The following is a 13,421-nucleotide window of genomic DNA, read 5'->3' as shown; positions in this document are numbered from 1 at the left end:
TACGATGGGCTCATATAAACAGCAGGTGTGCGTGTTAACAAAGCTGTCAGGCAGCTGCTGGGAGTTGTCAAGTGTGACAGGCTGGTGGGCAGGGACCCCTTTCCAAGCTGCAGAGGGAGAGAACCAGGTGGTGGTTTGGGAAGGTTCTGGGAGGGGCAGCATGAGGCTGGTCATTCTGTCCAGGTGGCTCTGGGGAGGGAGCATGCGTACAGCCCCGGGGGAGGCTTGGGGAGCACGCGCCTTGGGACCAGGAACTTTGACGCAGGGTCTGGGAGAGAGGGCAGTGAGTACAGCCTTCAGACCGAGCTGCTGAGCCCCTATTCCATCCGCTTCCTGGGGTGCTGCGCTGGTGTTGAGGGCTGGGGCTGGGGCTGTGGCGGCCTGGGGAGTGGGTGGCTGGAGCAGATTGTCGCCACTGACTTGGAGCAGCTCATGCCCAGCTGAAGGTAGAGGGGAGGGGTTGTGTTCTAAGGACTGTCTTGTCCCTGTGCTTCTGCAGGGTGGACCCATGTCAGGGTGCAGGTGGGGCTGGGTGGGCAAGGCAGGTAGGTCCCTTCTTCTCCTGATCCTGCGCCATTAATGCCAGGAGGGGCCAGCAGCTGCTGGGCTCTCAGTAAGTTCTGTCTCCCATGTCTGCACCCTGGAATAAATCCTCCCACACCATTTTGCAGCTCTTAACAGGTCTCCCAGCCGATCCCCAGCCATTGTCTTATTTATTAAATAAACGTTAACTTTATTACCCAATGTTTAGAGGAGAACAATCAGAAAATGCAGAAAAGCAAAAAGGAGAAAGTAAAAAATCACCTATAACCTCATCACTTGGTGATAACTCACGCCAGCGTCTTGGTGTGTGTCCTTCCAGACTTTCCTCCTGATATACTTTCATGCTTTAAGTTAGGATCGCAGCTTGAACTTGCAACCTGCTCCTTCCCTTCCTGTCTGTGAGATGTCTTTCCGTATCAGGCAACATGAAATGGCCATTTAACATTCAACCTGAGAGATGTCCCATAATTTATTCAACAAATCCCTGTTGTTGGCCGGAGGGTGTTTCCAGGGTTTTGTTATATAAGCAACACCACCCTCGTAGCCTATGGGTTGCATGCATCCTTTAGGGCTTCCCTGGGAGAGAGCTGTCCACGCAGATGCCTCACGGGGTCAGAAGCTCTGCCTGTTGGTGATGTTGAGGTTGGGGGTGGTGATACTGAGGTTGAGGTTGGTGATGTTGGTGATATTGAGGTTGGGGTTGATGGTGTTGATGATGTTGAGGTTGGGGGTGGTGATACTGAGGTTGAAGTTGGTGATGTTGGTGATACTGAGGTTGAAGTTGGTGATGTTGGTGATACTGAGATTGGGGTTGATGGTGTTGATGATGAGGTTGATGATGTTGATGTGGGTGATGTTGACATTGAGTTCAGGGGTGTGGTGCCTTCATTGGACCCTTGATCTACTGAGAGCTCACCTCGTCTGGACTTCCCTGGTCTTGTTTTGTGACACTCATGGCTGGAATGCCTTTCTGCATCCTGTTCCCATCCAGATCCTTTACATCCAAGCCTGATGTGCCTCAGCATGTGCCCCTGCTTCTCCCTCAGGCCTCCTACTTCCCCTAGTCTGGAAGGCCTGGCTTCCATGGGGCCTGGTCCAGTCACCTAGAGTCCTCAGTCCCCATCTGGTGCGGAAGATTAACCCCTTCCTCTCTTATTTTCCCCAGAGGAGTTAAACTCTAATGGGTCAGGGGCTTCATCCTTATATCTCTCTATGTCCACAACCCCCAAAGCCCAGCAGTGGGCTGGGCACATGGTGGACACTCAGTGGCAGGTGGTAGGCAGCACACCTGCCCTCCATCTCCAGCTACAGGGGGAGCTGGCCCTCTCTGGGCCTCAGTGTGATCTGTGCTTATGGTGGAGGTGAGGGTGGGCTAGGTCTCTGCCTGCCCTGGCTTTCCCCACTCTTCCTTGACAGCACACCCTCTCACCCCACAGGCCTTGGGTCTGAGATTGCCGGCTGACTATGGGTACAACGGCCAGCACAGCCCAGCAGACGGTCTCAGCCAGTGCCCCCTTCGAGGGCCTCCAGGGCAGCAGCACGATGGACGGGCGGCACTCGCTCAGCGCCCACTCCTTCCAGACCACGAGCTTGCACAACAGCAAGGCCAAGTCCATCATCCCCAACAAGGTGGCCCCCGTCGTAATCACGTGAGTGGCAGGGGGGATGTGATCATGTCCCTGGAAGACATGGCTCTGGAAGCTGCTGGGGGGGGGGTGTTTGGTGGTGGTGGCATATCATACATAATATCTAGATGAAGACACAGGCCCAGAGAGGTTAGGCCGTTTACCTGGAGTCACACAGTAAGCAGGTGGCAGAGTCTCAGTCGTGGGTCTCTAGCTTATGTGACTTACAGTGTCCACAGGACTAGGGAATGTGGAGAGGGAGGACTGGTTGGGGCATACTCTTTTTTTTTTTTTTTTTTGAGAGTAGGGAATCGGGGAAGGGGAGAAGGGCGAGGGGGAGGTGGGGGGAGAGGTAGAGGGTGCTGGGAGGGGCGTAGAGGTGGAGGAGAGGATAAGGTGGAGGGGAGGGGAGGAATGGGAGGAAAGGGGAGGGGATTGGGGGCACACTCTTGAAAATAATTTTTGGCTGAACACTTTCAAAAGAAGTTTATATACTTAGATGCATAAAACTTAGATTCCCCCCCCCCCCCCCCCGCCACAACCAGTAATTATGGTTGGAAACTGAGGTTAACACCAGACCATTAAAGGGCCTTGGGCTGGAAAAGCTGGAAGCTGTTGGTCCACTGTCCTCATTAGGTCCTTCAGGGACATTCCTGGAAGCGGCTGAGGGTCTGTTCAGTTGCCATATTTTGAGAGAGACTTGGGTATCCAGAGGAAGGGGATCAGAAAGGGGCCCTGAAACCCTACCGCCCCACGGGCACATGAAGGAGCGGGTGCGGGAGCCCCGAGACCAGGTAGACGGAAGGGGCATCGGATCCGTCTCCTGGGGAGTCGGAACGCCTTGTCTCGCATTGAATCTGCCCACGGTGCTCCCCGGCCTCTGGGCCCCTCCAGGACGCAGGAAGTAGGACGGGATGACCTAGGAATGAAATATATTCCACACATAGCAGTTTGTCAGGGACCTAGCAGATGGGCCTTCCGTGTAAGGAAACCTGAGGGTGGGAATGATACATCTGGCCTGCTGGCTTTGGGGCCTGACGGAAAAATTGTAATCATAATACATTACTGTGTCCATGATGAGGGGAGGAAAGGAGATGTTACATAAGAGGGACTTGACATATAGCCTCCCTACTGGAGATGACAAAACTAGGTCTGGGCCCTGAGGGCAGTGTTGGAGACTTGTCCAGTCTTGCTCCGTGACCGTGGGCCTCTGTTTCCTTATCAGGATCTGTGGGGATGACGTTCAAAATACTTAACCCAGGGTGTGGCCCAGAACAGTCACCTGCCTGCTATGAAAATCTGTGTGTGCCTCCTGGCGCAGCCGTGAGCCCAGTGCTCCTCGGATTGACAGTGTTTGAGGTGGGAGGGACCTTAGAGGTCATCTAACACAGGGGTCAGCAAACTGTATCTTTTGGGCTAACTCTAGCCCAGCACCTGTTTTTGTCAATAACGTTTTATTGAAGCACTGCCATTCTCGCTCATGCACATATTATCTGTGGATGCTTAACACTTCAACTGCAGAGGTGAGTAGTTGTAACAGAGACGTTGTATGGCCCATTAAGTCTACAATACTTACTATCTGGTCCTTGATAGAAAAGGTTTGCTGACTCCTGCTCTAATAATACCCTTTAGAGCAGATGTGAAAACTGACTTAGATGCACAACCTGAGTTTCGAGGAGGTAGAGCGACTGGCCCACCCCGGGCCCTGCGGTGAGATGGAGGCAGAGCGAGCAGCCGGAACCGCGTCTCTTGCGTCCTCTTCTGGTGCTCCCTCCCACGCACCCCACCGCCTGCCTTTCCTAGAGGCATTTCCTTTGTAAAGAGGATCAGACACCAGGTCACCAGCTTTGGGAGGCTGTGTCTTCTTCGCTGTTAGAATCAGCACACCAGCTTTTTGCGTCTTGGGTTTTGTTTGGAATGGCCCTGTGTGGAGATAGAACTACCACTAGTAATAATAATTTTATTAATAAGCGCTTACTGTGCCCGAGGCACCGGGCTAAGTACTTACATTCTTTAATGCATTGATTTCTCACAGCAGCCCTAGGAGGTGGGAATCACTGGGAATGTAGCTACAGAGAGTGGGTGACTCTGGAGTCACGGAGTTACAAAGCAGTGGAGGTGGATTCGTGCCCCCAGCCTGTGTCCTGAACCACCTCACTGTGCTGTGGGATCACCAGTGTGGAGGTTGTTTCCAGAGACACTTTGATGGAGGGGGCCATCCAGGACCAAAGTAACTCTGAAATAGAAGGCCGAAGCTTATTCAAGACAGAAGCTTCCCTCGCACAAAAGTCCAGGAGATGCCCCAGGTTGTATGATCAGCCAGGCTCCTCCTCTCTTGATGCCCTGCCATCATCAATACCTGAGTCCTGCTACCGCTTCTGGATGCGAGCCAGGGAGGGGGAGAGAAATGTGGAAGGTTCACACCTTCCCTTAAAGAATCCCATTGGACAGAACATAATCAATCACATGACCATGCTAGCTGCAAGGGAGGCTGGGAATGTAGTCTTTACATGGATGGCCCAGTTCCCATTCCAGGGTTGTATTGCTCGCAAAAGGGAGCGTGGATATTGTGGTACAATGGGCTGTCTCTGCCACGAATGGGTAACCACTTCAGTGGGAGTGGGGTGGTCCTGCCGTGGGGTCAGGTGAGGATGGAGTGGACTCTGGCTGCGGAGGTTGCCTGACTTGGTCTCCATCTGTAACCCTGGCAGGTACAACTGCAAGGAGGAGTTCCAGATCCATGATGAGTTGCTCAAGGCCCATTACACGCTGGGCCGGCTCTCGGATGCTACCCCTGAGCACTACCTGGTGCAGGTGAGGTCAGGCCCTACCCTTTCCTCCCTCTTCTGGCTTCTCTCCGCCCCTCCTGTCCTTTAGGTTCTCTCCCTAACCTCTTCTGCCTCCCCACTGCCCCCTTCTCTGTTTCACTGCCTCATTCCACCTTCCAGGGTCCCAATCCACTTCCTCGGACCCATTTGTTTTCTGGGGCCCATTCGTCCTGCCCTGTGGAGCCCCTGCTCTTCTCTCTCCATCCATCCCCTGCCTGGCCCCAGCATGCCCACACCCCCTCCGTTGGAGCACCAGGGAGAGTATAGACGAGGACAGAGGTCCCTAGGCCAGGACTGCTGCCCCTAGGGTGGCCATCTCCCTCCCCTTCTCTTTCGAAGTTTCCGACCTTCTCTGGCGTAGCTGTTTTTGTTTTTTTTGCCTTAAATATCCCCTAGAAAGTAAAGCCCACAAGGACAGATGACTGTTCGTCTCCTTGTTCACTGCTGTAGCCCCAGCCTCAGAACAACGGAGGTTCTCAGGGAAGGGTCAATGAATGGAGGACGGAATGAAAAATCGTGACAACTGTTGGCTGACAGAGTAGCTGAGGGTTTCTGGACCTGGAAGAACTGGTCCCACCTGTCAGCAGTGCAGCTGTGGGGCACGGGGGTAGATGTGGTGACCTCAGGGTTCCCTTTTGCCCAGGAATGAGCTCTTCTAGTTCCCGCTGCTCTCCCCGCTGTCCAGTACCCTTTTCCTCTTTTCTCTGTAGTCATGGCGTTCATTCATTCACTCCAGGTGGGGAGGGGAGAGACCTGCCCTCCCTCAGAACTGCAGGGCCCTAGGAAAGGGCCAGGACAGCCTTCCTCTAGGTGTTTCCTGTGGTCCCGGCTGTGACTCCCCACTCTGGCCTCCCAGGGAGTTGTGGGTCTACCCTAGAGCCAGCTCTAGTTTCCTGCTCCTGTAGTGCCTCTTCATGCTCTCCTTCTCCAAGGCCGGCTCAGATGCCAACACCTGCACCAAACCTTTTCAGATTCCCACTTAAGAGGAGCTGTATTTTCTTTCCTCTGACCCTGTGACCCCCTTCCTGGGATCACAGATGGTCACGTATCTCGTCTTTTTTTTCTGTGAGCCTGCAGACAGCTTGAGGACCATGTCCCCTCCCCATCTCCCTGATCCCCACCTCCTGGGGCCTGGGACAGAGCCCTGCCCGTAGAAGATGCCCCTGGGTCATCTCAGTGTCCCCCTCTGGCTCTTCCACTGCCAGGGACGCTACTTCCTGGTGCGGGATGTTGCTGAGAAGATGGACCTGCTGGGCACCCTGCGGAGCTGTGGGGCCCCCAACTTCCGGCAAGTGCGGGGCGGGCTCCCCGTGTTTGGCATGGGACAGCCCAGCCTCTCGGGGTTCAGGCAGGTCCTCCAGAAACTCCAGAAGGACGGACACAAGGTAAGCATGGTCCTTTTTCAGGCAGGGGCTAGCCCCCCAAATCTGGGGAAAGGGGCTCCTGGGAGAGGCAACTTCAGAGGCTTTGGAGGGTCCTGGCCACATGATGGGGAGGGCGCTGGCGACCTGGACCAGGCCCTACCAGGCCTTGAGCACCGTGACGGTCTTTGTGGTCAGCGTGGCTGGAAATTCTGAGCAAATGTTTACTGCATGGTCCTGGGTGGACATTGGAGCCTCGAGGTCAGAAGCCCCTGTACACCCCACTCTGAGAGCCTCAGAGGAAGTGAGGAGGGTGACGGGATGACGAGAGAGCCACAGGATGATAATCACGGCTAACACTTCTAGCCTCATGTCAACCCAAAAGGGCCGGGAAGTTATTCTTCCATTTATAGAGGGGGAGACTGAGATCCAGAGAGGATAAGTGACACAGCTCCTGAATGGTGTCTCAGGACCCACACCCAGACATAGCTGGAATTCTAAGAGCCTCCTTTTTTATTTTTTGTTAATCCTCACCCAAGGATTCCATTGATATTTTAGAGAGAGTGGAAGGAGGGAGGGAGGGAGGGAAGGAGAGAGAGAAGAACATGCCATGAGAGAGACACATCAATTGGTTGCTTCTGAACTCGCCCCGACCAGGGCCAGGAATCGAACCTGCAACCCGGGTATGTGCCCTTGACCAGGAATCAAACCGCAACCCTTTGGTGTGTGGGCTGATGCTCTAACCGCCGGCCAGGGCTCTAAGTGCCTGCTTTTAATGACTCTTCTCTCCTGCCTGCAGTTGAGGTGGGGTTTTGTCTCCAGAACAGAGGCTGAGGGTCCACATTGATTTCAGGCTCTTCGACATGGGGTGTCTGATTTGACATGGGGTGTTGATGGAGAGTTTTTGAGTGAACCAGAGTGGGATGGGGTGTTAGTGGTGGTCAGATCCCATCTTCCCATCTTGACCGCCGGTTCCTCGGGGTGGGGTCTCCCCACTCTCTCCCTCCGTCTGTACGAGGCACAGGGAATGAATGATTGCATTGTGGGTGAGGGCATTCATTTCTTCAACTGATGCTATCAAGCCCTGGATTGATCCGGGGCTCTGTGCTAGGAGTTGCAGAGACCAGGATGTGATTCTGCCTGTGAGGAACCTGTAATCCACTAAAGGAGAAAAGATGTGTTCGTTGATAATGTTACTACAAAGGGGGTTAACGTTACGAAGTTCAGAGGGAGGACTACTGGCCCTGAGAGGAGGGAGGGTCGGGAGCGGGTGGCATTTGGTCTGAGCTTTGCTTCCTGGGCAGGATTCAGGTCTCAGGGACACAGTGGGGTGAAGAGCCCTTGAGGAGGGGAGCGGCCTGCTCAAAGGCCTGGCGGGGGGCAGTGGATCGGAGTCCCTGCCGGACTGGGGTGACCTCCTTCCTCGGGCTCCCGGCAGGACTGCATCGTCTTCTGTGTGCGGGAGGAGCCGGTGCTGTTCCTGCGAGCGGAGGAGGACTTTGTGCCCTACACACCTCGCGACAAGCGGAACCTCCACGAGAACCTCCAGGGCCTGGGGCCCGGCGTCCAGGCGGAGAGCTTGGAGCTGGCCATCCGGAAAGAGGTGAGGGCCTCTGGTGTGGGCGGGGCCCCTCCTGCTAGGCCTTGGGCAGCTGAGATGACCCCAGACCACAGCTCAGCGCTGCTCTCACTGGCTCGTCCTTGCCCATCTTCCTGCCCTGCTTGGGCCAGTGGCTGGCTACAGGGACCGCTCACGGGCAGCCAGAGGAAGGACCTATTCCCAGCGCGGTTTGCCCTGCCTCTTTCCCACACTGCTTTGCTCCCCCACACTCGGCATCCTTATTAGAAAAAGGTCTGGCGGGGCGACAGCACTCGGCCAGGAGCCTGAGGCAGAGTTCAGCCCGTGAGCTCTGAGCCCTGGGGTGGGTCACTTCTCTTGTGGAACTGTTGGTTTCTGAGGTTCCGCTGTCCACCCTCTACAGGTTTGTCAAGGCCTCAGAGGCTGTTGACAGACCACAGGGGTGTGCCAATAGAGTATGGGGGTCACAGTTCCCCCCAAGACTTCCACAGGCAGAAACCTAGTCGGGAGAGGCCACTTGTGGCCTCCCATCTCCCTTTCAGGCCTCCTCTCCAGTCCCAGCTGACCAAGCCTGGCCCTGTCCTTCAGTCTGGTGGCTTAGCTAACTCCTGCTGCCTGCTGGGCAGAGCCCTTCCCCTGACCCCAGGGCCTGGGCAGCTGCCCGTAGGACACGCCGGTCACAGAGAGCACCCTCGCATGGAGTCCCCTCTGGGGGACAGGCAGCCTGTCGAGGCCTCTGGGTGGCCTGAAGGTCCGTCATGGCCCTCTGGCCCCCGCTCCTCCATGCAGATTCACGACTTTGCCCAGCTGAGCGAGAACACGTACCACGTGTACCACAACGTCGAGGACCTGCGGGGGGAGCCCCACGCTGTGGCCATCCGGGGTGAGGATGATGTGCACGTGACCGAGGGGGTGTACAAGCGGCCCTTATTCCTGCAGCCCACCTACAGGTACCGAGGGCCAGCCCTGCAGGGCCCTGGGGTGCTGGGCACGCTGATCTGGGGCTGCTCTCCAGCTGGGCCTCAGCCCCACCAGCTGCAGGTGGGGCTGAATGGAATGCAGGGGTGGGGGATGCCCGGGGTGTGTGGTCTGCCTGATGGGCTCCTCCCCCTCCCCTGGCAGGTACCACCGCCTGCCCCTGCCAGAGCAAGGGGCTCCCCTGGAAACCCAGTTTGATGCCTTTGTCAGTATCATCCGGGTAAGTGGGGTGGAGGGGTGTGGGGAGCACGGAGTTGGGGGGCAAGGGCCTGGAGAGTGGGTCTGTGTAGAGGCCCTGTCTCCATGGAGATGCTCAGGGTAGGTGTGGCCTCTGAGTTGTGGGTGGTGTCGAGTATGATGGGTATGTGTGCATGCGTGTGGGGGTTGTGTGTGTACACGTCTGTGTGTGGGGGCTGTGTGCATCCGTGTGTCTGTGTGGGTGTGTATAGGTACATGCTCGGGTGGCAGGGCCCAGCTGGGTGTCTGGAGGACCGGCTTTGCTGTGACGAGGCTGCTGACTTGCTGTGTGACCTTGGGCAAATCTGCTAACCTCTCTAGACCTCAAGTTCCTCATTTCTTTACTGGAGCTAAACAGTCTCACCCGCTAGACCAGAGGTTTTCAACCTTCTGGCCCTTTAAATACAGTTCCTCATGTTGTGACCCAACCATAAAATTATTTTCGTTGCTACTTCATACCTGAAATGTTGCTACTGTTATGAATCGTAATGTAAATATCTGATATTCTGCCCTGATCGGTTTGGCTCAGTGGATTGAGCGTCGGCCTGCGGACTCAAGGGTCCCAGGTTCGATTCCAGTCAAGGGCATGTGCCTTGGTTGCAGGCACATCCCCAGTAGGGAGTGTGCAGAAGGCAGCTGATCGATGTTTCTCTCTCATCGATGTTTCTAACTAACTCTCTATTCCTCTCCCTTCCTCTCTGTAAAAAAATCAGTGGAATATATTTTAAAAATAAATAAATAAATAAATAAATATCTGATATGCAGGATGGTCTTAGGCGACCCCTGTGAAAGAGTCGTTCGACCGCCAAAGGGGTCGCGACCCACAGGTTGAGAACCTCTGCACTAGACTCTTCTGGTACTTCCTGAGTCCTGGTGGTTCTCTCTCAACGCCTTCAGGGGTCCCCTTACTTAATCTGCATCTCACAGGGGTGTGAGGTGCGGCTCTGTCCCCCCCCCCCCCGAGTGGGGCTCAGTTCCAGAGCCAGGCCTTGGTCTCCCCCCGGGTCTGGGGAGGAGCAGAGCCTGGGCTCCCGGGGCAGGTGGAGCAGATTGGGCCTTGGGGTTTGGCTAAACGGGCTGAGCTTCCTGTCTGCCCGCCACTTGCTGCAGACTGGGGTGGGGGTGGGCCTGTGTCACGACCCCTTACCCCCACCAGCTCCTCAGCCGAGGGGTGTCTGGGTCGTGCTGTGACATGCTCTCCACGGTCCTTCCCCAGGAGACCCCCAGCCTGCTGCTGCTCCGAGATGCCCACGGGCCTCCCCCTGCCCTCCTCTTCAGCTGCCAGACAGGTGTGGGCAGGACCAACCTGGGCATGGTCCTGGGGACCCTCGTGCTGTTTCACCAGAGTGGGACTGCCTCCGGGCCTGAGTGAGTGGGGAGGGCAGGGCCCCAGGGACGCTTCGGGGGCTTGGAGCCAGAGCTGGAAATGGGTAGCTAGGGTTCATGTCCGGGTTTGCTGCAGACTTGCAGGGTGGCCTGGAGAAAGTCACTTGACTTTTCTGGGCCTCAGTTTCCCCAGTGGGAAAATGCCCCTTGCTCCCCCCTCCCTGCCTCCCCAACTTGAAAGGAGGACTTGGAGCCTGGAGCCTCTCAGCGGGATACAAATGGGAGGTCACAGCAGGGCCACCCTGTGGCTGAGGATCTCCCGCCCCTTCCTGTCAGGGCTGTCCCTGCGAAGACCAAGCCTCTGCCCATGGAGCAGCTGCAGGTGATCCAGAGCTTCCTCCACGCCGTGCCCCAGGGCAGGAAGATGGTGGAGGAGGTGAGCAAGGGGGCTGGGCACGGGCAGTGCGGGGAGCATTCACACCCTCACGGTGGGGTCCCTCCCTCCCCTGGGACCCCCTGCTCTCATTCACGGCTAATCATTCTCTTTACCTCCTTCTCTTCTGTCTGCCACCCTCTTCCCTTGGCCCTGTGCCCTCCCTGCCGCTGTCCCCTTGCCCCTGCCCTGGTCCTGGCACCAGGTGGACAGAGCCATCACTGCCTGTGCTGAGCTGCACGACCTGAAGGAAGTAGTGTTAAAACACCAGAGGAAGCTGGACCGTGTCCGGCCCGAGAGCCCGGCCCAGGTGAGGCGTGGAGGACGGAGAGCAGCCGCGTTTGCGTGAACCCGCAGCCTCATGTGTCAGGCCTGTGCGCTGGCTTCTTTCATCCTGACGGGTCCCAGTGCTGCCTCTCCCAGGAGGAAGGGGCGAGGGGGGCGAGATGCAGGAAGGACGGAAGGAAGAGGGAAGTTTACTTTCCCTGACCAGGTCCCCTCGCTGCAGAATAAACAGGATGGAGGAAGGGGCTGCCGGTGGGGTGCTGGGCCTCTGGACCCAGATACTCCCAGAATGCTCGTGGCTCTCCCCCAGATAAAACCTTGGCCCTTCTCCAGGACGTCCGGGGCTGGGTCCAGCCCGCCGCCTCCGGGAGCGGCATGGCTCTGTGCTGTCTCAGCAGGCCTGTCCCCGCTCTCTGGGGAGAGGACGCTGGGCAGTGTTTGCAAACGGTGCTTGGAAAGATTCTGAAGCGGCAGAGCCTTTTTCTTCTTTCACACTTTAAAAGCATCTTGAAAAAGCAGCGTTAGATTATGGAAAATGGAGGAATCAGAGAAGGAAACGCTAATAATCCCAGCAGAGCCGCCGCGAGCACTCTGGGCCGGGCTCTTTCATCTTTCCTGTTCTTGTGTAGGTTGCCCCAGCGCGCGTTGTGCATCCTGCGTGTTTTGTTGGTCTTTCCCCTGCTCACGCCTGCCCGTGGTCACTGAGAATGTTCTGGGCTGTGTAGCGTAAGCTCATGGCGTGGTTCAGCATCATTGGGCCGACAGGTTCAGAGCATGCTGGCCCGGGCGGTCCTGGCTCTGCCACACACAGGCGTCGACCCACAGGGCTGTTGGGAAGAGCAGGTCAGATCAGACCCATCGAGCACTTAGCCGGGGACCTGACACCGGCAGTGTTCCCACAGGTCATGGCCATGGTTTATGACAGGCCCCTTCTCGTTGCACAGTCGAGTCACTTCTCATTCCCTGTCCTTGTCCACACTGTTGTGTCTGTGACAGCGGGCTTTCACGCAGGGGGGATTTTTCTCCCTTAGTCTGGAGTAGGTGCTGGGACACGGCGGCCCCGGGCCCGACACAGCCCACCGCCTGCTTTGGTGAATGCGTTTGCCTGGGGCTGGTCTCGCCCCCTCGCTCTGCGCTGTCTCTGGCTCTTCCGCTGCAGCGGCGGCGCTGAACAGAGACCGGCAGCCTGCAAACCTGGAGTCCTTACTGCTCGGCCTTTTATAGACGTAGTTGTTTGTTGACCTCTGTCCTGGTTCCCAGAGATGGAATTAAACTTCACCCAAGGGTCTGGCCTTTCTCTCGGGCCTGTAGCTCTCTCCCTTGCCCTCCTGAGGCCAGTGCTGACCCAGCAGGGGAACCTGATGGCTGAAGGCGAGAGAAGGACCCTGGGGAGTCATGCCCCGCTGACAGCCCCACCCAGAGTGCTGGGCCGGGGTTAGGACTCTGGTTTGGGGACCCAGCTCTGTGACTTCGAGCAAGACCCTCATTTCTCTGACCCTCAGTTTCCCCTTTCTAAGTAGGGGTAGTGCTGTCATGAGGGCCTTTTTGTTTTCTTGTAGGGAGGGTCCCAGGCAAAGGGAGGTGAGGGCCTCTGGCTCAGGGGAGATGCTGATACACGTGCTGCTTCAGCACAGAGGGGGTGCTGCCCTCGTGGAGGCGCTGGAGCCATCGGGGAGCCCCAGCCTGTCTCTGGGCTCAGAGCCTGTGTGGGAGGCAGACCCCGCATGGGGAACTGTAGTACCTGCCGAAGCCCCCGCAGCTCTCCCTGGACCTGGGTTACCTGCTGCAGGGGGCAGGTGAGATGCTTGGAAGGACTCCCAGCTGGCAGAACTGTGTGAAGGGAGAGGTAGACTGTCTTCTGGGATTTCTGAGGCTTAACTCCTGCCCTTCCTGGGTGGGTTGTGGGGCCAGAGCAGCCCCATCTTCACCTGCCCAACCTCCCTCCTGTCCCCTCCTCTCAGGGAAGCAGCAGCCAGCAGGGTGTCCGGCAGAGGGCCCTGCAGAGCCTGGAGCGATACTTCTACCTGATCCTGTTTAACTACTATCTGCATGAGCAGGTGGGCCGGGGTGAGAGGCCCCTGCCCTTCTCCGGGCCCCTCCAGCCGCCCACAGTGACAGGCATGGGTCAGCGAGGGCCCCTGTGGGATTAGGGAGCAGAGGTGGGGACACGTATGTTGGTTTCAGAGGAAGGCAGGTGTGGGGGATGCAAGGGGAGACCCAGGTAGG

At 57.0% G+C, this 13,421-nt stretch overlaps 1 protein-coding gene across 4 annotated transcripts in view; it reads left to right on the top strand.

The window, feature by feature from the left end:
- Positions 1–13,421, top strand: part of PALD1 (phosphatase domain containing paladin 1) — a 68,702-nt gene that overhangs the window by 35,165 nt on the left and 20,116 nt on the right. For all 4 annotated transcript variants that reach the window (XM_059662477.1, XM_059662476.1, XM_059662478.1 and 1 more), the window contains exons 2-11: positions 1,980–2,192; positions 4,880–4,982; positions 6,202–6,381; positions 7,796–7,960; positions 8,726–8,886; positions 9,059–9,134; positions 10,368–10,519; positions 10,814–10,913; positions 11,116–11,220; positions 13,157–13,252. In XM_059662477.1, the coding sequence (XP_059518460.1) occupies positions 2,008–2,192; positions 4,880–4,982; positions 6,202–6,381; positions 7,796–7,960; positions 8,726–8,886; positions 9,059–9,134; positions 10,368–10,519; positions 10,814–10,913; positions 11,116–11,220; positions 13,157–13,252 (1,323 nt within the window). In that variant the 5' untranslated portion in view covers positions 1,980–2,007. The remainder of the gene's footprint in view (positions 1–1,979; positions 2,193–4,879; positions 4,983–6,201; positions 6,382–7,795; positions 7,961–8,725; positions 8,887–9,058; positions 9,135–10,367; positions 10,520–10,813; positions 10,914–11,115; positions 11,221–13,156; positions 13,253–13,421) is intronic.

This window comes from Myotis daubentonii, chromosome 13, assembly GCF_963259705.1.
Source record: "Myotis daubentonii chromosome 13, mMyoDau2.1, whole genome shotgun sequence".
NCBI classification, from domain to species: domain Eukaryota; kingdom Metazoa; phylum Chordata; class Mammalia; order Chiroptera; family Vespertilionidae; genus Myotis; species Myotis daubentonii.
Note: the sequence above shows the minus strand (reverse complement) of the source record. Positions and strands in the feature narration are given on the sequence as shown.